This window comes from Caretta caretta, chromosome 2 (assembly GCF_965140235.1).
Source record: "Caretta caretta isolate rCarCar2 chromosome 2, rCarCar1.hap1, whole genome shotgun sequence".
NCBI classification, from domain to species: Eukaryota; Metazoa; Chordata; order Testudines; family Cheloniidae; genus Caretta; species Caretta caretta.
The window spans coordinates 193668534-193689669 of record NC_134207.1 but is presented as its reverse complement, the minus strand read 5'-3'; the positions used below and the strand labels follow the sequence as shown (position 1 = coordinate 193689669).

The 21136-nt window shown below is 38.9% G+C and overlaps 1 protein-coding gene across 5 annotated transcripts in view; it reads left to right on the top strand.

Moving 5' to 3' along the window:
• ANO10 (anoctamin 10) overlaps positions 1 to 21136 on the top strand; it is a 284606-nt gene that overhangs the window by 210233 nt on the left and 53237 nt on the right. For 4 of the 5 annotated variants that reach the window (XM_048838697.2, XM_048838693.2, XM_048838694.2 and 1 more), the window contains one exon: positions 4596 to 4712. The exons of the other annotated variant lie outside the window; for it this stretch is intronic. In XM_048838697.2, coding sequence (XP_048694654.2) covers positions 4596 to 4712 — 117 coding nt within the window. The remainder of the gene's footprint in view (positions 1 to 4595; positions 4713 to 21136) is intronic. 5 annotated transcript variants of the gene reach the window in all.

Sequence of the window (21136 nt, the reverse complement as noted above, 5' to 3'; positions counted from 1 at the left end):
TCCCCTGCCCGCATCCATCAATGTCCCCTAGCTCCATGAGTTCTTTTTCTGATAACCTTCTCTTTCTCTTTTTTTCTTGTTCACCCTTTTGCCTCCTAGGTTGCTCCCACTTTTCTGTCCCACGTCCCCCCGAAACTAAAACACATGAAAAACATGCATTTTAACACATCCAAATGTGAAGTCATACATCTAAGAGCAAAAAATATAAGTCACACTTATAAGATGGGGGACTGTCTCTTGGACAGCAGTGACTCTGAATAGGATTTAGGGCTCATGGTAAATAACCAGTTAATCATGAGCGCTCGGTGTTATGCAGTAGCTAAGAGGGTGAATATGGTCCTTGGATGTATAAGCAGGAGAATATTGAGTGGAAGTAGAGATTACCTGTGCATGTGGCATTAGTGAGCCCATTGCTGGAATATTGTGTCCTGTTCTGATGCTCACGCTTCAAAAAGGTTGTTGACAAGCTTGAAGTGGTTCAGAAAAGAGCCAAAAGAATTAGTCAAGTTTTGGAAAAATGCCTTATAGTGAAAGACTAATGAAGCCCAATCTATTTAGTTTATCCAGGAGAAGGTTAAGAGTTAACTTGATTATGGTCTATAAATACTTACCTAGAGAAGAAATTTCTGGTAGGAGCCGGTTTGTTGATCTAGCTGGAAAAGATGTTATCCAGTGACTGGAAGATGAAGCCAGACAAATTCAGACTAGAAATAAGGTACAATTTTTTAATAGTGAGGGTAATTGACAATTGGAACAACTTACATAGGGATGTGATGGAGTCTTCATCACTTAAAGTCTTTAAATCAAGATTGAATTTATTTTTAAAAGATATACTATAGCTTGAAGAGACATTATGGGTTTGATACAGAAATTACTGGTGAGGGGGTTTTGGCCTGTGTTATGCAGGATGTCTGACTAGATGTTTATAGACATCCTTTCTGTCCTTAAAGTCTGTGAATCTATGACTACTTGCTGCTCATGGTGTGGAACATCCTCTGGTAGTTTGGGCCTGGCTGCGTAAGTGCCATGAACCTGCAGCTGTACACGTAAATTGAAGGAACCTCCTGCTGCTTTATCTGTAGCTTTGGAAGCAGGTTGGTTAGACCATGTGTGGAGTGTTAGTGGCAGAAAATCCATGGCTGTGGAGCTTTTCGTCTTCCACTACTTTCCTCTACCCCAATCTCCTGCACCCTCAAAAAAAGTAGCCTTCCGGGGTGTCTCATTTCCTCAGGTTGGGAAACTGATATAATAATCTTATTCTCTGGACTGTCACTATGTTTGTTCGTTTGTTTGTTTTTAAGAGGAAATTCTACTAAATTACTACTAAATGCTACTAAATTCTGTGCCCTATGTTATACAGGAGATCAGACTAGATGATCTCAATGATCATCCATGATCTATAAATGAAAAAAAGACACTATCTAAACAGAAACTGCTATGCATACTGTCCTATCAAGTTCATATGTTTTATATTATATAATATAAAATAGATAATACATTAGTTAGTAGTACTTAGTCTTCCAGTTTTGAGGAATAACCTTTTTCCTCAGGTATGAATTCTAAAGGTCCTTGTAAAAATGCATTTGTGAAATTTTTAGACTATAAACCCATTTACATTTATTAAAGGATTCATCTGCTGATACATTTTTTTGTATTTAAAAATATGGTGGTCAAATTTAGGTATGATCTTTGTAACTTTGCACTCAATTTCTCCAGGTTACACCAGTATAACTGAGAACAAAATTTAGCCCAGTGCTGTTAGCTAATTGATTACATACAGTAAAAGCTTTTTTCCCGGCATGTTGGGGAAATGGGGGGTGCCGGTAAGTGAAAAATTCCGGTTAATTAAGAGGGAGGGAGTTTGGATGCGGGAGGGGGTGCAGGACGCGGGCTCTGGGAGGGAGTTAGGGTGTGGGAGGGGGCTTGAGCAGGGGGTTGGGGCACGGGAGGGGTTTTGGGTGCTGAATCCAGGGGGCCCTCACCTCCGGTGTCTCCCTGCAAGCGGCGAACTGTCCCTGCTGCTCCTAGGCAGAGGCACAGCAGGCAGCTCTCTGCACTGCCCCTGCCCGACCCCAAGCGCTGATTCTGCAGCTCGCATTGGCCAGGAACTGTGGCCAATGGAAGCTGCGGGGGGCAGCACCTTCAGGCGGAGGCAGCGCACAGAGTCACCTGCCACACCCCAAGCCCCTGCCCTGAGCCCCCTCCCACACCCAAAGTCCCTCCCAGAGCCTGTGCCCCACACCCCTGCCCGCACTCTGAACCCCTCCTGGTCGTTCCTCCACCTAGGAGTAGCAGGAACATGTCACTGCTTCTGGGGAGCCATGTGGAGTCAGATAAGGAGCCTTCCGACCCCGTGCCAACTGCACTGTAAACCGGACTTTCTATGAAGATTAGAAATGCCAGTTTATAGAGCTTTCCGGTTGGTACAGGGCTGGATAACACAGCTTTTACTGTATTATGTTTGATCCCTGTTTTTTTTCAAGTGTGTTTCCTATTGCTGCTATTAAGATTTTAAGTCTGCATCTTCCTTGGTAACTCTCCTGTATCCAAAAAAAATGGTTTTAGATATGAGTTGAATGTTCCCCATGTATCTCTTGTCACATCTGAGTACTGGAATGGATTTTATCCCGCTCTAGAGTATTGTCTCTCTTAATTCTTGTTCTAGCTGATCCTATCCTCCTTCAGTATTTCATCTTTCCATGGAAGGCATTGTCCCTCATTCTTCTTTGTAAACTTGTTAGGGGAAAAAAATGATATTTTTAGCAATATGTACCTCCTCTGTCAGCAGACCTATGTGTTTACTTAGGCTTTCTCAGGAATAGATTCTGCCATGTTGAGTGGGAAAAGGGGAAAATTTTGTGCCTTTAGGGAGTGTTTCAGTGTTGACATGATGTCAAAGTAGAATTTTTTTGTAATGTGGTATTAAGGATTGAATTGCTTGTGTTTACTGTCAAGGATAATGGGATTGCACAAGTCGAAATAAATAAATATTTTCTTTGCCATGTCTTAGCTGATGTGCTGACTCCTTCTTTAATCTCTAACTTTGTATGTACAGTTTTTAATAAATGTTGTATTTACATTAAATTCTATGTCAGCCTTTCTTTATCCTCTTTGGATTAATTATTATTTCTTAGACTGTAAGTTTCATTCCCTAAATGTATTCACTCTTTTTCTGTATTTGATTTTGTATAATTTGTATGTGGCTCATTTTTAACTTTTGGTATTGTCTTAATCATTACCATTACCTCTTCTTTTTTCTATCAGTATTCGCCTGTTTATAGTTAAAGTATGTTTATTGCTGCATAGTCCACCTGACCATTATGTGGGTTTGTATTTCTTTCCATTTCTCCACTGTCCTTTACCTCCATTGCGTTATACCAGGTGATTTATTTCTAGCTCTTCCCATCGCACATCTTTACTCTTGATGCTTAGCGTTTTGTGTTGTGCAGCCAACTGCATCAAGATGGAACATTTAATTCTTGGACTTGTATTCTCAGAAAAATGAGTCAGTGCTCTTTTCCATTTTATGACAGTTAGAGCACTGATTCAGGAAAAAAGTTGGGCATACATGTATATAAATACCATATAAAGCATGCGTATAAGTACCATTGATGTCAGTGGGACTTAAGCATGTGTTTAAAGTTAAGTTTCCCTGTATAGAGATGCTTTTCTGAATCAAGGCTAAGTTGCTGCCATCAGACTCATGGCAAGTTGCCAGTCCAGTCCTCAGTAGGGTAAATTTTGAGGGGCTCTAGCTTAGATGCTCGTGCAAACATCTGTGTGCCCCCCCCCCAAAATAAGCATCTGTCTTGAAAACTTGGGACTTGTTTTGAACAAGCGTTAATGGGTGTGCTGCATCTTTAGGTCAAATATAAAGAGTGATGAACAAGGATTAAGTTTAACTTTGAATTTTCTGGTCTTTGTTGGGTTAAATGTTTCTATAATCCTTTGCTATATAGTTATGGCTAATTTGGCCTATTCCTTCCACTCCTTATATTTAGAATATCCTCTCAATTAATGTTGGCCAGTTCACCGCTTCTGTGTATCATTCCAGCTGTAAAATCCAGACTCCTGTTGTGTTGTATTGTTTTGTAGTCCACCCACAAGGACTTTTAGATTATACTCTTTCTGGGACAGGAACTCTGTTACTTATTTTTGTTTGGCACATTTTACCATTGTATTATGTCATGTAAATCTATTGTGACATATACATCTTATGCTTTCACTATGTACTACAGTTCTTATCCTAGATTCAAATTCCAATAAGGTCAGTATCAACCTGAATAGTTTGATTTTTATCAGGAATCACAAATGTATAAATAAAGAAGAATTATACAGTACGTAGTGAAAATATAAGATTATAATAAAAACAAACCTAATAGAAATATGTGTTTATTTGCAAAGTATAAATAATTGTTGAGCTGGAAAAGTCAGGAGTAATCGTGGCATAGTATGCCATCACTATTTCTCACATAATTAACAATAAATAATTTTTAGGCATCCTGGAATTAAAATTTGCAGAATGCTTTTGTATTATTCTTCTTTACTTGCCATGAACTATATAATAGAGTATTGAATTTGTTTTTTTCCCCCAGCATATTCTACTGGCATTGAAGTTTGTCATGGCGTTTGTGATTCCTGATAAACCACGGGATATCCAGATAAAACTGGCCAGGTTGGAATTTGAATCTCTAGAAGCTCTCAAACAGCAGGTATGGGCAACTGACTTGGGGAAACAAATGTACTAGTTTGGGGGACCAAAAGCAAAGGTAAATTATGGAAATGGAAATTGTCAGTACTATCCTCTATTTCAGTTGCATGGCATTCGATATTAGCATCTTTAAGGGACATACATAGTATCAATCTAAAATGTAAAATAATTTAAAAATTGTTTTTAAAAAACCCTATTATTGATGCAAAAGCTTTCAGTGATTTAGTCATTGATCATTCCAATTAAATAATTTTCGTTTGGAGTTTAACTATCCTTCTGTATTGTTTGCAACCAAAATAAAGCAGTGTTTAACAGAAACAGAAGACAATGCCTATCAATAAATATGAAAGTGATTAGTATATTTTAATTGTTCACATTGATTGGAAAGCAAAAAGTAAACAGTATTAATGCTGAAAAGTAAATTAAATTTTAAAAAGTACTTTAAATTCTAATAATTTCAGTTATTGTTTAGTAACACAGAGATCAACATTTTTAACCTGACAGTGTCTCATGAATTTGTGTTGAATTTGCCAGATTGGGTCAGGTATCTTTCATTTAAAAAAAAACCCACTCTCTTATTTATGATGATACTTACTTTCCTTTGTAAAGAGCTTTGAAATCTATGGATGAAAAGCTCTCTATAAGAAATGGTGTTCACTGTACTGGCATCACGTGTAAATTGTAGTTGGCCACTGTATGGAGGAATATTGTTACTGTAAACACTCTTGGCATGGATTTTTTTAAATAATCATTTCAATATTTGTTTTGGGGGAAGGTTACCAAAGAATTATATGGACATTATGTGAAAAAGGTAAACTAGATTACATTTTATTACCACAGTTTTAGCATTATTATTTTTATATATATATGTATAATTTACATTTCAGCTGTATGTATCATAGAATCATAGAATATTAGGGTTGAAAGGGACCTCAGGAGATCATCTAGTCCAACCCCCTGCTCAAAGCAGGACCAATCCCCAACTAAATCATCCCAGCCAGGGCTTTGTCAAGCCTGACCTTAAAAACTTCTAAGGAAGGAGATTCCACCACCTCCCTAGGTAACGCATTCCAGTGTTTCACCACCCTCCTAGTGAAAAAGTTTTTCCTAATATCCAACCTAAACCTCCCCCACTGCAAGTAACATGTATCCCTTAGGAAAACAATGAGCTAGATTTTTGTACTGCAGAATCTATAGAGGCAAATGCATACAAGGAGACAGTAGTGGAAGCCATAACTGAAAGTAACTAGTATGTGGTAACCTCAAGCGGTGGGAAGAGATCTCTCAGGTAGAACATGCCTGTATGGCTACCCTCTACAAAGAAAATAGATCATAAGGGAAAATCCGTGACCTAGTGGAAAGAAGAATAGCTATGTGGGGGAGGAACTGGGTGGACCTCTGTAGGTTCTGAAAAATATTTGACTTTGAGGATATTTAGCTGAATGATCCAGTTACAGAAAGCAGAATTCCAGGTAAAGATTAGCAAATAATGTAATTTTGTAATATTGTAAGCTAAAATGTGAAGTATATGCAGTAGCTGATTACAATAAGCATTATGCATATAGTGGTCTGTCTACACTGAATTAAACTAATGTTGCATGAAATCATTTATGAAAATAACCCTTTTTTGATTTCTTTGCTTTATTTATGAACATGAGGATTTCCATCTTAACCTTCATAATCGCCAATACGTAAAAAAGTATTTCAAAGGCCAATTATCCATAAAAATAGGTATTTGGGACCGCTGTGTCCTCAGTCACCAGAAAGTTGCATATGAATTATGATGAATTTTAGGTTTTTCATGTGAGTATTTTAATTGTGGTGGTGGGCTTTCGTTTGTTAGTTTTTGGCTCGTCTTAGAAATCTTGGGTGAAATCATGGCCCATTAAAGTCAAATGAGAGTTTTACCATTGACTTACTGGGTCCAGGATTTCATTCCTCATCTTCTGTCAGACTAAGAGTAGGATTTTAATAAAACTAAGTGAGACAAACAAAACCCCCACTTAACCCTGTGTTGTCTGTCCCATATATTGGACTGTGATTGTGCATGAATGTGATAATTTTTCACAGAAACAAGCACAAAACAAGCATAAACTTTGCAAAAATATACCCAAACCCAATGTTGGGAAAACCCCCAAAGTTTCAGAGTTGAAGTCCCATTCACCCATAGTTCTTAACACATTCACACTCTCTCATCTTTCTTCCCTGCCACTTCAAAGTCCTTAGTTGGTATTTTATACAATGGAAATGAACTGGAGTGTACTGGGGAAGCAGCATCAAATGTTCATATCAACACAACATTAGTGTTCACATTGTCCCAATGGTCACTACTGATTTGCAGAGGCAATATACTTAGAGTACATCAGTTATAGGTGAGTAATCGTCCATACTCTGTGATCTTCAAGTGAAGTTGGAGAATACACCTTAACAAAAAAAAATCTTCTGTGATATCTGGCAAAATGTTATATTCATTTCAGCCAAACTGACTCCTGAAATATTACATTGCCATCACTATTAAAAACACATGGTCTTATATGATGTGTGTCCCTATCCAGGTCAAGACAGTCTTCCACAATAAAAGCATAAAAAATAAAATCTAAATTAAAATGGAATCTAAAGCTCTACAATTTAGTTTTGTAGTTCTCTAATGGGTTCACTGAAGTTACCAGGCGTTGACAGTGGTCTTACATATCCTCTACTTAACATTTTAAAGAGCACGACTGCTGCTCTATTTTAGTTGCTCCTTTTCTCTATTTTCATTTTGTAGACAGGCAAAACTAGTTCATCCACTGAAACCTTAAGCACAAATGAATAAAACCACCTTTGATTAGAATATGCTGGTTGAAATCTACTGAGTGTGGTTCAATATGAATATATTGTCAGCCGTTAAGAGTTAAACTTTCACCCTCACATCTATGCATGAATTACCATAATATGTGCCTGAGCCCCAAGTCTTCAGGGTTTGTTTTATTAATCCTACTGAGAGATGGGCATTCTGCATTTCAGTGGGAACTAAAACCCTCCAATTCTTTTCATTCTCCATCTTCTTACAGGATAGAGAAGTCCTTTTTAGTTTTAGGATACCTATAATTATATGCACGGATAACCACGATCATCTTTTCAGATTTTCCTTGACTGATTCCATGTTATGTCTTTCATAGTTTGAACATGTCATGTATTAAGTAGTGTACTGAAATGGAATGATCTCATGTGGAGACTTGCTTTTATTCTTTAATGTCACATTAAAACAGCTTTGGTTTTCTGGATGTCAGCTGGCAAAATATCTGCACTTCAAAATAATTCACTGACAACTGAGGCATTTATTTTTAAAGCATATTTTCAAGTTCTTTCAGCCTCAGATAGTCAAGATAATCATAAGTAAACCTTCTGGCAATAAACATCATCTTTGTAATGTAACCCATTTTAGTTTTGATATTTGAAATTGATTTCTCTAAAAAAACAATTTTTTTAAAAGCAAAAAAAAAATGAAATGTGTTAGACTTATATGTCACATGGAAGCTTCCTCCTCCCCACTCTTGTGATAAGTGCATACCAAATTCGTCTTCTGACTGCTGTCACAATTCCCTGTCCCCCGTTTATTTTAATACATGAGAGATGCTAAAAGAAGGGTCTGCTTTTCCATGTTTGCAGAAGATCCTGATTGAGAATAGCTTTAGGACTTCTATTCTCTAGAGACAATAGATACTAGGTGTACATCACTCCGAAGTATATTGCTTGTTGTCTGGGTGTGGAGGAGGATTCCAGCTCTTCTGTATTCAGACCCATCTGCTGGCTGATTACCTCTTTAACAATGATTTTACACAATCAGTGTGCCATGTTCCTTCCTGAAAATAGTATTCCAAAGGTATCCAGCAATGAGGAAGAGGGACGTGAGGTGGTGTGCTCTATTTTGTTATGTGGCCATAATCTCAACCTTTTATCTTAAAAAAGGATAAAACTGCAAGAAAGTATGGATTGGGGAAAAATCAGTGAAAACAGCTTCCTTGTTGAATTGTTTCTCCTTTTGAAGACTCCTCATTAGATAACAGGGAAACACAGAAGTGCCTTTAATAATAAATGTATTGAAAGGATAATAGAAACACTCCTGCCTCTATGACACTGGGACTAAACAGAATCATGAAATACTCTGTGCTCTATTCCGTTGAAATCAACAGAATATCAGAGTATGTCAGGTATGTCCATTAGCACAGGAGGTGTGTGTTTACTGGACATATGTATGTAACTGGCACATTCAACAACAATGCTGCAGTTAACACACTGCGCTGCCTGCTTATACTATGTACAGATAGTAAGTAGAGGGTTGTTGATGGTGGGAAGAATGTGAAAGACAGTGGAGGAAAGGATAGGGAGAGGGCAGAATTGCTCATTGGTTTGTTTCTCTTTCATTTGTTTTGCTGTGCAAACTGAGCACCTGATATTGGTATCTATTATATTTTCTTAACCTAGAAAACTGCCATGTTGTTTTGCAGCCAAATTATTTATCAATCTAACAATCGCTCAAAACTGTCATCTGAGCTCAGTATATTACCGGTACCAACTCTCATGTTAGTTGATGTAGATAAAATTTGCATACATTAGTAAGGGTGGGGGGATGTTGCGTCTCAGTGAGCATTTCCTTATGGTGAATTATTATCTTAGATGCTGAAAAGATTCACGCTGATATTGGAGTACTTTGCCAAAAATCTAGTTTCCTGATATAGGCAAATGTTGATTATGTAATTAAAGCACAAACTCACACATGGTGTTCAAATAAAATGGTTATTAATCATTTTTATCTGTCAGATTTTTTAAAGAAAGAGCCCAAACCTGTTTAAATTTAATTTGAAAAGACAATTTCTCCCTAGTGAGTAATCTGTTGCCCCGGACATTCTTTAATATAAGGTTTGTGTGTGTGTTTGTTAGCAGAAGGGATAGACTATTAATAAACTATATTAGATTTTCATAACATAATTTCTTTTTATATATATTTTTAGTAAATGTTATCACTCATGGAAGTGAGAGATTTGTAACCAGTCATAGCAGAAACAAGCAGTGTTCAAACTTGCTCACATAGTTCTGCCAATATACTTTAATCCAAAGCATTGTTGATGCCCTAAAGATGGACCCTTCTTGAGAGCATCCCTCTGAACCTGTCAATGTAAAAGTGTTGGAGGAACCACCCTAAAAGTAGAAATGGTGGAAAGGGGGTGGGACGAGAGCCCAAAATGAATTGTGGGGTTAACTTCATTAGCCTTTATAGCATTTTCTGTAATGTCAATTTCATGATTCTCTATTTCTGATAACAACTGAAAAAGTGAGATGACACAGAGTCTGTGTGGTATGGAGGTAAATTTACATTTGTAATGTGGGAATGGTTGCATCAGCATACAATTACAAATATGTATGAATGTTATGTGATTGTGATTAATTACATGATGTTAACTGGGGTGGGAGGGAAGACTTGCTGGAAAATTTAGTTTTATTTTTTAAACAACCCATTGCTTCTTTTTCTCATTGTAGCCAAAGTTAAATTTGTTCTTAATGTCACATATTGACAGCAGCGAACCATTCTTGCAAAGAAACCTCAGTCTTACCCTTTTCAGCCTCTGACCTAGATCCGAGGAATGGAATTCAACAAAAGTCAAGCCTATCTCCTCTGCATCCCCCAAACATCCCAGAGCACTGGTAATATATCTACAAGGAAATGTGGAGTAAAATGAGTAAGGCTAGGTTAAAATTATGCTTAAACCTAAGCACTCTGCAGTTACAGCAGACTTCGTAGGTTCAGAATCCACAGGGCTGCCCAATTATATTCTGACTGTCTTGAATACAGTGGGGGTAAACTCTTCCATTTCACATAAAAATGGGCGTAAAGTGCACCAAGAATTATGATTTCAAGTGACTGTTGTCACCCAACTATTAATAGGCATTTAATTTGAGTGAGCCTGGATTTTTATCAAAATTTCAGTATTGTCCTGACTTTTTCCAAAATGTCCTGTCTTCCCTGTTTTGTGTGCTGCTTCCCTGGCTTCCATTCTCCCGGCAGATCACTCTTCAGAAACGGCAGGAGGATGAGCAGCAGGAAGCCTCAGGATTCCTGGAAAAAGAGACATGCTATAAAAAGTGGGAATAACATTAGCCCAGCGGAGTTCAAACTTCTCATCCCGCTATGTAAACTACCTCTGCTAATCCCTGGTGTCATGGCATTGTTTTCTGATCCTGTCATGGTAGGAGAGCTAAGGTGGAGGGCCAGGAAGATCACAGTTACATTAGTGCTGACACTTGTATAATGACTGAGTCCATGCATGTGTTGAAGAAGCAGAGTACACTGCCCAACTATTGTGATGCCAAGAACTAGTATCCAGATGATGCAAAAGCAGTCACCATAATTTTAACCGTTTTAAATGTAGAAACTGGTTTTGCCCACTGACACTATTTGAATATGTATAATTTTTGTTGTATAAGAGGGAGCACTCTGAGATTTGTGCTTTCGTTTCAGTGATGTTATAACTGCCAATACAACAAGAATGGGATATATTTCAGTCAGTATCTTTGCTCTGAAGTTATATGCAATTCCATTGCCAAGTAACACAAAAAATAAAAAGTGGCAATGTATTGTGTATATAACAGCGTAATGTTTACTCTCAGTGTGCATGTATTGCTTTATGCACAGGACCTAGAGTTTGTGTAGCACATTAGATTTGTTTTCAGTTGTCAGTAGAAGAAATATTAGCAAATTGTTCAGTTGAATTGAGGATCACATTCCCTATACAAATGTTTCTCAAACTCTCATTGCAGATCACTTCTTAATGGTGGAATCCTCTTATGGACCATCTCTCTTCCCACTCTCCAATATCCAATTCCTTACCTTCTGTGCAATATCTATAGAGTTTGGTTACTTGAAAACAGTAATGTTAGGACAACATTAAGAAAAGATAAAAATAAGCTCACTTTGGATATGGCTGGTTACATTACTTCCATACTATACTCCCTATTTTTTTTAAATTTGTGCTGTTTATTTCGTCTCTCTGGGGGTAGGACTAGACATTTATTAATACAAATTCTCCACTCTTTTCCTGCATCCACACTGAAGGAACCTGTTCAGAATCACTTGGCAGCTTACTATATGTGTTCATTTTCATAAAGGTATCTTTTTACTCACAGCAGGCAGTTTTTTAAAGGCTCAACTGATTATTAGCAGCTACTTTTCCCTGGGGTAGGTATATTTAAAAGTGTGTCTATCTACTGGCGTACTGTAAGTTTAATGTTTTTCAGAAAACATTTATCATACTGGATAGTTTTGATGGGAAAACTTTTGCACTAAGATAAATATTTCGGAGACTCTAGTTTGAAGCTCAAAGGTTCTTAGCTTTTTAGGTCAAAATATCTCATATCCTCTGACCATGTTTGCATGCATGTTATAACGAAAATGTTTTTTAGTTCAGATGCTGTGTTGCTTTTTTGTTGCCATGGTTAAAGAGAAAATATCTAGTAGTTAAAGCCCAAGGTTTGGACATAATCATAAGACACTTAGAATCTGATAGTGAAATTCCTCCAGATTTTACTTTTCTTATACTTGATCACTGACATCTTAAAAAAATACTACTTTTGTTAGACTCATAACAAGAGTGCAGTTTATACTCTTTCAACTGTATTGACATCAATATAATGATGCTAGTGCAAAAATGAAAAATGCTTTGGCACAATGAAGTAAGATAGACATTCAAGTGTTTGTTAAATAAAGAAATATTTCAGTTCCTGTAGACATGGCATGTGTGAGAAATCAGTTTCCTGAAAAGGTATTCTTTATGAATGAGTAGGGAAATAAAAGCTATTTTTAAGATTCAAAGGAATTATTATAATGGGAAAATGGTTTTAAAATAAGCATTATATACTATACAGTTATTTTACAGTCACTCTTTAAAAGCAAATCATTTATTTTATTTTTATTTTTTTTTTGCTAAAAGTAATGAACCTGGCTGATATCCCTGCAGAACTCGAAAAGCATTAACTGAATTAAAAAGATGTATTTCCTCAAAGATATTTTCCAAATGTGTTCCTTAATTGTTGAAAATATTAGTCACAAACAAAGGAATTCCCCACACACACTTAGCAAATATTTATCATCCACTTAGCTAACTATTGTATTGTTAATAAATGAGGGGAAGAAACATTTGTGAAAAATAGGGATTTCTGCTAATGCTAGCAAATGGCTGTGCTATGATAAGAGCTCCTGCACACACAGCCAGCAACCACATATGTTTCCACCTGGTTAGTCTGTTATCAGAATCCATCTCTGATTCCAGGCTGATGAGAGGCTGAATTTGTAAACCTAGGTGTACTGGCAGATGAGAAGAAGTGCAAGTGCACAGATATCTAGACAATGGAAAACTTGTCAACATTCTGCCATTAGCAAGTGTGTCACCATTAGTGTACTGATGCCACATAATCCATGGAGCTGTTTTTTACATCTCATATCCCTGAGTTATAGTGGAGGCGGGGGAGGGGGAAAAAGGAGGTGCATTCTGATGGTCAAAAATCCTGGAGATCATTTCACTGGCACAATATGTGAAGGTTATGTAATGTGTATAAGTATATTACATAAGTGCACTCCAGTGCTAAAATCCACTAGCTATTATTTTAAAACTAATTACAGTTAGAGTATTAAAGAATATTAGAAAAAATTACTGAAAAAATATGATCCTAAATTATGTCTACAGCAGTAGTAGCAGCAGCGGTTTTGAATGAGTGATCATTCTTATGAATATATTAAAAGTAATGGGATGGTTTGTAATAAAGAACAAAGTTGAATGCACATCAATAATTTAAAAAGTTCATTTAGACTGAAAGTGAATTTGAGTTTAAAAAGGGCATATCACAGGGTAAAGCTCACAGTACACCACAATATTTTTATTTCACTGCTGTGTTTTTTCAGTATTTCAAATGGTGTTATGTTGGAGTCGCTGGAAGGAGGAAGTCATTTTTTATTTACAATCTGATTCAGTATCCCTTTCCCCTTAATTTGGAATCGGGAGAGCTGCAGTTGAGTTTATATAGCCTTGTCTGACATCACTATTAAAGTCCTCCAAAGATCAGGCCAAAAGTTCTCCAATAACATCAGTAACAACTCCCTCCCCTACCCTTGTAGAAAGGATCCAAGGGCTCCCTGGCAGATCAGAAATAATAGACCCCCTAATGGAGGAGATGTACTCTTTTTCATTTTTCCATCTTTATGTAACAGGGAATCATCTCTTGCTAACCTCCTTTCTTCTTCATAGGTATCACATGGGGCTTTAGGGAGGGACTCAAGAGATTGTTCTTTAAGCAGAAAAGGGCATGAGTGTCACAATGTACAAGCCGCCTTCGTATCCTCCTCCAAGGTCCATTTGTCCAGTATTCAGATGGCTATTAATCATGGCCCTACTGGGAACCCTCAGGTATGCTATCCTATTCCCACAAGCCAGCATTCACTGTTGCTCCTTATAGGATTAGTTCTTCTTGTTTAAGTGGTGGTATAGACCTTCCCAATCAGGTCAGTTGCTGCAGTCACAGATCCTAGAGAAACAGGAGGAGGAGAGTGATAAGGATCAGCATGCCCACACAGAGGAACTATTGATCCCACCTATAATTTCATCCTTCTTCCCTGATGAGGCAGCAAATTCCTCCATGCCTTGTCTCATGGACAACTTTAAGGCATTCCAAGATTTGATGAAACACATGGCTGAAACCACTGGAGGTAGTTTGTAAGAGAAGTAGAACAAGCCACTACACTTCCTGTACCTTTCATGCCTGGTAGGATTGCCATGTCCATTAATGAGAGATTGTTAGACCCTGCAAAGGAATTGTGACAAATTCCAGCATCAATATCTACCACATTCAAAAGATGATGCATGTACCTGGTGCCAGGATTACTTACTGTAGATCCTGCTCAAGGGCATCGGATTTCCTGAACTTCTCTACAGACTGCTTTGGATGTGTCTAAGCCCACTGCCTGCACTATGGCCACTTCTGGGGCAATGTGAAGATCCTTCCGGCTCTAGTCATCGGGGATTCCCAGGGGAGTTCAAACAATTATAGAGGATCTGCCTTTTGAGAGCTGTGACCTCTTCAATTCCAAGATTGACAAGGATCTCCATTTATCAAGATTCTAGGGTTAACTTGCACTCTCTGGGCTTGTGCACCCCAGTCCCAAGGAGAAAAAAAACAGATCTCAAAGCTCTTTCAGGCAATGACCTTCTGCCCTATGCTGCTGTTCCAATACTTCCCACTCCCCACCCCCGGCCTGTGCTGGACACAGGTGCTGGTAGATGTCCTAAGGTAGTAAGCCTTGCACCTGTTTCTCTTTGGATTGGGCACTGGCCCCCTTTGCTTAAGTGGGTCCAGAAGCCTCTGACACCAAAACCCAATCACACCCACGTGAGTCAAGGGAAGGGGTGACCAATGGGCTGTAATAAGGAGGGGAAAATTAAGGGAATTCAACAACAGTGAAACAATAGCACAGTTTCTTCCCCTACCTGAGGAGGTGCCAAAAATCTTTACACCCTCACCTGAGGCCTCTGATCCCAGTGGTGGTGGAATGAGCTGAGATGCGCTAGCCTGGTGAGATAAGGCTCCTCTGGTGTCTGCTCAGTCTGGACCTCAGGCCTGATGAGATATGTTACTCCTCAACTACTCAGTCATCATCTTCTCTCAGAACATGCGTGAGCCTAAATCAAGAGTGCTCACAACAAGTCCCAAGCTAGAAGTGTCCCTCACAGGTCCTTTTCCCAGGCTCATGCACATCTATACCAGAGAAACTGTCTTTCTTCTTCGAGTGATTTTCACATACATATTCCACAGCAAGTGTATGTGCACTCAGTGCACTCTAGTCAGAGACTTTTGCCACCAGTAGCACTAGGCGACGCTATCAGGCAAAGGCATAAAAGGAGGAAAAAATGGTTACTTACCTATACAGTAACTGTCATTCTTTGAATGTGTAGCGCACATATACATTCTATGACCTTCCCACCTTTATATACAGTGGTGCAAAGGAACAGAGAGGGAGGCAGTGACCAAGCCCCTTTTTTGCCCTCACCTGAGTGCATGAGGCGTGCAGAGGCACATGAGTCGCCTACTGATACTCTTGGCAGAAGTTTCCAAGTGAAGTACACTGGGCATGCATACACCTGCAGTGAAATGTGTATGTGCATAACACATCTCGAAGAACAACAGTTACTGTATAGGTAAATAACTGTTTTTCTTCCTTTCACGGAGGCCCCCCTCCCCACATGCTTCAGTCAAGATGTCAACCCCTGCTCTCCAACTCTTCCCAACTGTCACGGAATCCTCCGGCTTCTAGCTTGCCCCTCTAGGCCATTGATCCTCCAGGCCTTGGCTGCTCACATTTAGCTGCCATCGGCTGTCTTATTACAGTATTATAATCCACACAGGGCATCAGAACCACCAAGGAAGAAGAGGTTCCACTACTGATGACCCTCTGCTACTTCCTCAGCTACTGTGCACTCCATATCTGTTTCTTGGAAACAGGTTTGATGCGTAGTCAAGAACCTGGCAGAACCTACAGAGGATCTCTACCCATTTCCCCACTATTTTTTGACAACTGTTTTGCCTTTTTTCAGGAGGCCTCGGCTGGCATCATCAAGGACCAGTTTAGAGTTCATCAGTAAATGATACTGCATACAGATTCATGCTCTTGACCCTTGTTCCCCATTCCTCCCCATAGGAGATGGACTCTCTTGTGCACTTGGAACAGTGGAGAAAGTGCCCTTTGGGTTCAGAGGCAAGGGATTCTACTCCCATTATTTTCTTAATCCCAGAGAAGAAAGAGGGTTGGTGCCCTATCCTGGACCTTTGACATTTCAACAAGTTTGTCCATCATTTTAAGATCAGGATGGTGACTGCGGCCTCCATAATCTCCTTATTAGAGCATCAAGATTGGTTTGTATCTCTTAACTTGTAGGATACTTATGTCCATCTGCCCACACACTCAGGACATTGGGAAATACCTCAGATACCGGGTAGGGAATGCTCACTACCAATAGAGGGTCCTGCACTTTGGTCTTTCCACAGCACTGAGGGCTGTCATGGGAGCTTACTTGAGATGGCAAGGTATCCAGGTCTGTCTGTATCTTGACAGTTGGCTCATCTGAGGGAAATCACCCCAGCAGGTGACCAGCTCAATCTATGTAATCCAAAGGCTCTTTGCTACTCTAGGCCTCAAAAAAAAAAATAGAGAAAAATTCACCTTTGATCTAACTCAAAGTCTAGAGCTCATAGGAGCCATGTTAGAAACAAGGTCAGTGAGGGCTTATTGCCAATAAGAAAGATTCCAAACTATCCTGGACCTTATCAATCACCTCCAGCCTGGTCGAAAGATGTTAATGAGACTGTGCCTTACACTTCTAAGTCATATGGCTTCCTGCACCTACGTGACTCAATTTTCCCAGCTTCACCTAAACATCACATGGACATATAGGGAACAGTCCCACAAGAATAACTTTTGTTAAAGTCGTGAAAAGACCCATGTTAGGTTTGCAAAGAAGTAATTGACAAATGCAATCTTGGCTTGCCCATATCCATTTAGGTAAAGATCATTTTCCTATTCTGTCGCTTTGACCATGTCACCCCTCTCTTTCTATCTCTAACACTGGATCCTCTGGATCCTTGTTTTCTACTGCATCAAACATAAGCTGCTTGTTTTCACTTTCAAAGCGCTTCACAGTCAATCCCCACTGAAACTATCATCTCTTTCACTATTGAGCTGTCAATGCATACGTCCAATTGGCTCAAAAGAATGGCCATACTGGGTCAGTCCAAAGATCCATCTAGCCCAGTATCCTGTCTTCCTACAGTGACCAATGTCAGATGCCCCAGAGGGAATGAACAGAACAGGTAATCATCAAGTGCTCCATCTCCTGTCACTCATTCCTATCTTCTGGCAAACCAAGGTTAGGGACACCATCTCTGCCCATCCTGGTCAATAGCCATTGATGGATCTATCCTCCATGAATTGATATAGTTCTTTTTTTAACCTGTTAAGAGTCTTAGACTTCACAACATCCTCTGGCAAAGAGTTCCACAGGTTGACTGTGCATTGTGTGAAGAAATACTTCCTTTGGTTTGTTTTTTGCTCATGACAGGGAGAGCATGGTCATGGCCACTCAGTCCAAGGCACACTGGGTTTGGTATATTTGTCATCAGATTACGCTTTGGCTCTGTACCTGCCAGGCACTCAGAATTCTAGCAGATCAGACATCTTCCTCATCTCTTGGATACCAGGATTGATGTACACATTCCCCTCAATCCTACTGATATCAAAAATCCTGAGAAAAATTAACTAGGACAGAGGCTTGATGATCATGATCAATCTAGGATGGGCCAGACAGTTCTGGTTCTCTGATCTCATCAATCTGTCATACAGCCTCTGATTGCGTTACCTGCTTTGCCAAGCATAGTCTATCAGACTACACAGACTATCTGCACCCAGATTCAGCATTTGTTGCATCTGATAGGCTGTCTGTTGAGTGCCATAGGACTGCCACAGAAAGGAGTGATTCAGCTAACATTCAGATCATTGTGGTCCATAGCAACAAAAAACAAAACAAAACAAAACAAAAAACCCGCAAACCACCACACTCAGCTAGACTGGCTTTCAAAGTGAAGGGGAAAGGTATTTTGTTTGGGAATCCTAACATCACCTGCCTCCCTTGAAAATTCTATTTCTGCTGTTTTGTTCTATTGGCCAGCCCTAAAACAATCAGGAATGTCCATCAACTCCATAAGGGTACATTTAGCAGCAATTTCTGCACATCACCCTCTTACTCAGAGCCTTATTCCATATTTTCTTTCCCTCTAGTTACTAGATTCCTCAAAGGCCTCTTACATATATTTCCCCTGTGGGCCCCTAGTGACCTGTTCTTATATCTTGTGTCCATGAAATACATAGTACCAAAACTTCAGCTCAGAGGGTAGGGGAGAATTCAGGGTCTCAGGCTAGTTCAACTTACACAGAGATTCATAAAGATAAGATGACTTTGATACCTCCCCCCAATTTCTGACCAAGATTGTTTCAGAATTTCATTTGGATCAGTTTACTCACCTCCCAGTGTTCTTTTCCAAGCCCCATTCAAATTAAGTCTTATTATCTTGATAGGACAAGGCCCTTCAGGAACTCCCTTAGATTGTTTGTGACTTTGCAGACAGAGTTAAGAGTCAGGCCATATCCACTCTAAGAGTGTCTAAATGCGTATCTAACTGTATAAGATCCTGCTATCAGTTAGCTAGGTTAGATCCACCTATGCATATTGCAGCCCACCAGGGCTCAGGCAGACTCTACTACTTCGCAGAAGCATCCCTATCTCAGAAACTTGCAGGGTGGCTATATAGGGATCAGTCCACATGTTCATCTAGCCCTGCTCCTTAGTTGAGGCTTCCAGATGAGGTGCCCACTTTGGTAGAGCTGTCCTGCAATCCTTATTTAAATGGGACACCTAGCACCCTCCTCCAAGCCAAGAGGTAACTGCTTGCTAGTCACCATCTATGTAGACAATTACTTGAAGGAGAAAGAACAGTTACTTACAATACAGTAACTGGTTCTTGAGATTTGTTGTCCACATGGATCCCATGACTCACCCTGCTTTTACAGTCCTGTAGCTCTGGGATTCTGTATTGACAAAGGAATTGAAGGGCACTTGGGTCTGTTCCACCTTTTGGTGTCCCCCATCTGAGGATGTAGAGCATCCAGTTTGCAGGTGTGGCTGCAATGAACACTGCTGTCCAAAAGAATCCATTCTTGTGCTTATGGGGACAATGTGAAGAATACCTTTGGAAGAACCCCAGTTACTGTAAGGTAAGTAACAATTCTTTCATATGAAGCTTTTAGGTTAACAAGAGGCAGGGAATTAGCTTGATATTTAGCCCTGTATATCACTAGTACTGGACAGTTTTCTTTGATTGAAGATAAAAACAAAGCTGATGACAAGAGAGTAAATTTATCCCCAAGGGATTGTTTTTGGAAGAATTCCCATTAGTTAACCATAGTAATTAACTATCTATTTGTCCATCTTTTTAGGGGTTTGTACTTGCAACCTTTTGTTTTTATTACATTTTGTTACTTTTTATTTTTAATTTGTTTGGTTTTTGCTCTCTTCTTTTTGGTGTATTTGACGCTTGTAAATAACTTCTTACTAAATCAAATCTTTTCAATTCTGTGTTCCTTCATTCTTGCTTGTTTTCTTAAATCCAAATATTTATGACTTCCATAGCAGAGATAGTTAGGTCATATGCAGCCAATTTTATAAATCTAATTTAGTAAATGTAGTGTTTGTTTGATTGCAGTTTACCCTGAACTCTAAACAGCTGTTAGGCATTTTAAAATGGCCTTGTATTGTGAATATTTTGAAAACATCAGTTTACTTGCCATTATAATGTTTTACAGCTCTAAATACAGTGACAATGGAATTTATCCAGGAAGAGAAGCAGTCTTAAAAAGTCATTTAAGTACTCATGCCAACCTTGTCACACTAGGCAGTTCATTTACGTTGATTTTATTAGAACCCAAACAAAAAGCTAAAGAAGGACTGAGTCTGTTCTGAATTGTGCTGTGCCCTCATCACAATATTCTCTGTTTGAACACAATCTCCTAGTCCCCCAGATAGATTAAATTATATATAATTTACCCTCATTATACCCACATTTCAGTATAGCATTCAAAAGGCTTGATTCTCAAGAATTGTAGTACAGTGAGAACAGACTGTGCGGTTTTGGAGGAAAGCCTAATGCAAACAAAACTGAATGCTGAAAGCTTCTGAAAACGAAAGCTGAGAAAGGTGGAGGAGTGAAGCTAGAGGTTATTGCATATGGTGTCATCATAAGATATGCTTTGGCTTGATTCTTAAAGTTGCTAAATTTTGGATTGATATTGAATTCATGCAGTACTGACACCTTTTCAGTTTAAAAAACAAACAAACAACCCCTGCTTATACTAATTAAGCAGTTAAAATATAAGGAGAATGCAGACCCACTCTTCTGCTGGAAACTATATCTGCTGTTTAAAGTACATCTTTATTTTTTACTTTACAAAACATACTTGGGTGTTGGTGTGTAATATTTTATGCCCTTTTTAACTACTGTTTCTTTGGTGCTACTGAATCAGTTTGCAGGTTGAACTAGTGACGATTTGGTGGTAATTGTGATGTTAAATCATTACCAATAAATCATTTAGCAGCTGTCAGTAGATATTCATAAAGGAAGGGTAACCTAAGTTGTCTGGAGTTTTATCAGGATCTCTAAACATCTGTAGAAAGAGAGGGCTGGTGTGGACTTTGCTTTGTAGTTATATGCATTTTATCGTGTTACTTAGGCCATGTCTACACTACCACTTACATCAGTAAAACACACCCCAAGTGACAAAAGTGATGCCAGCAT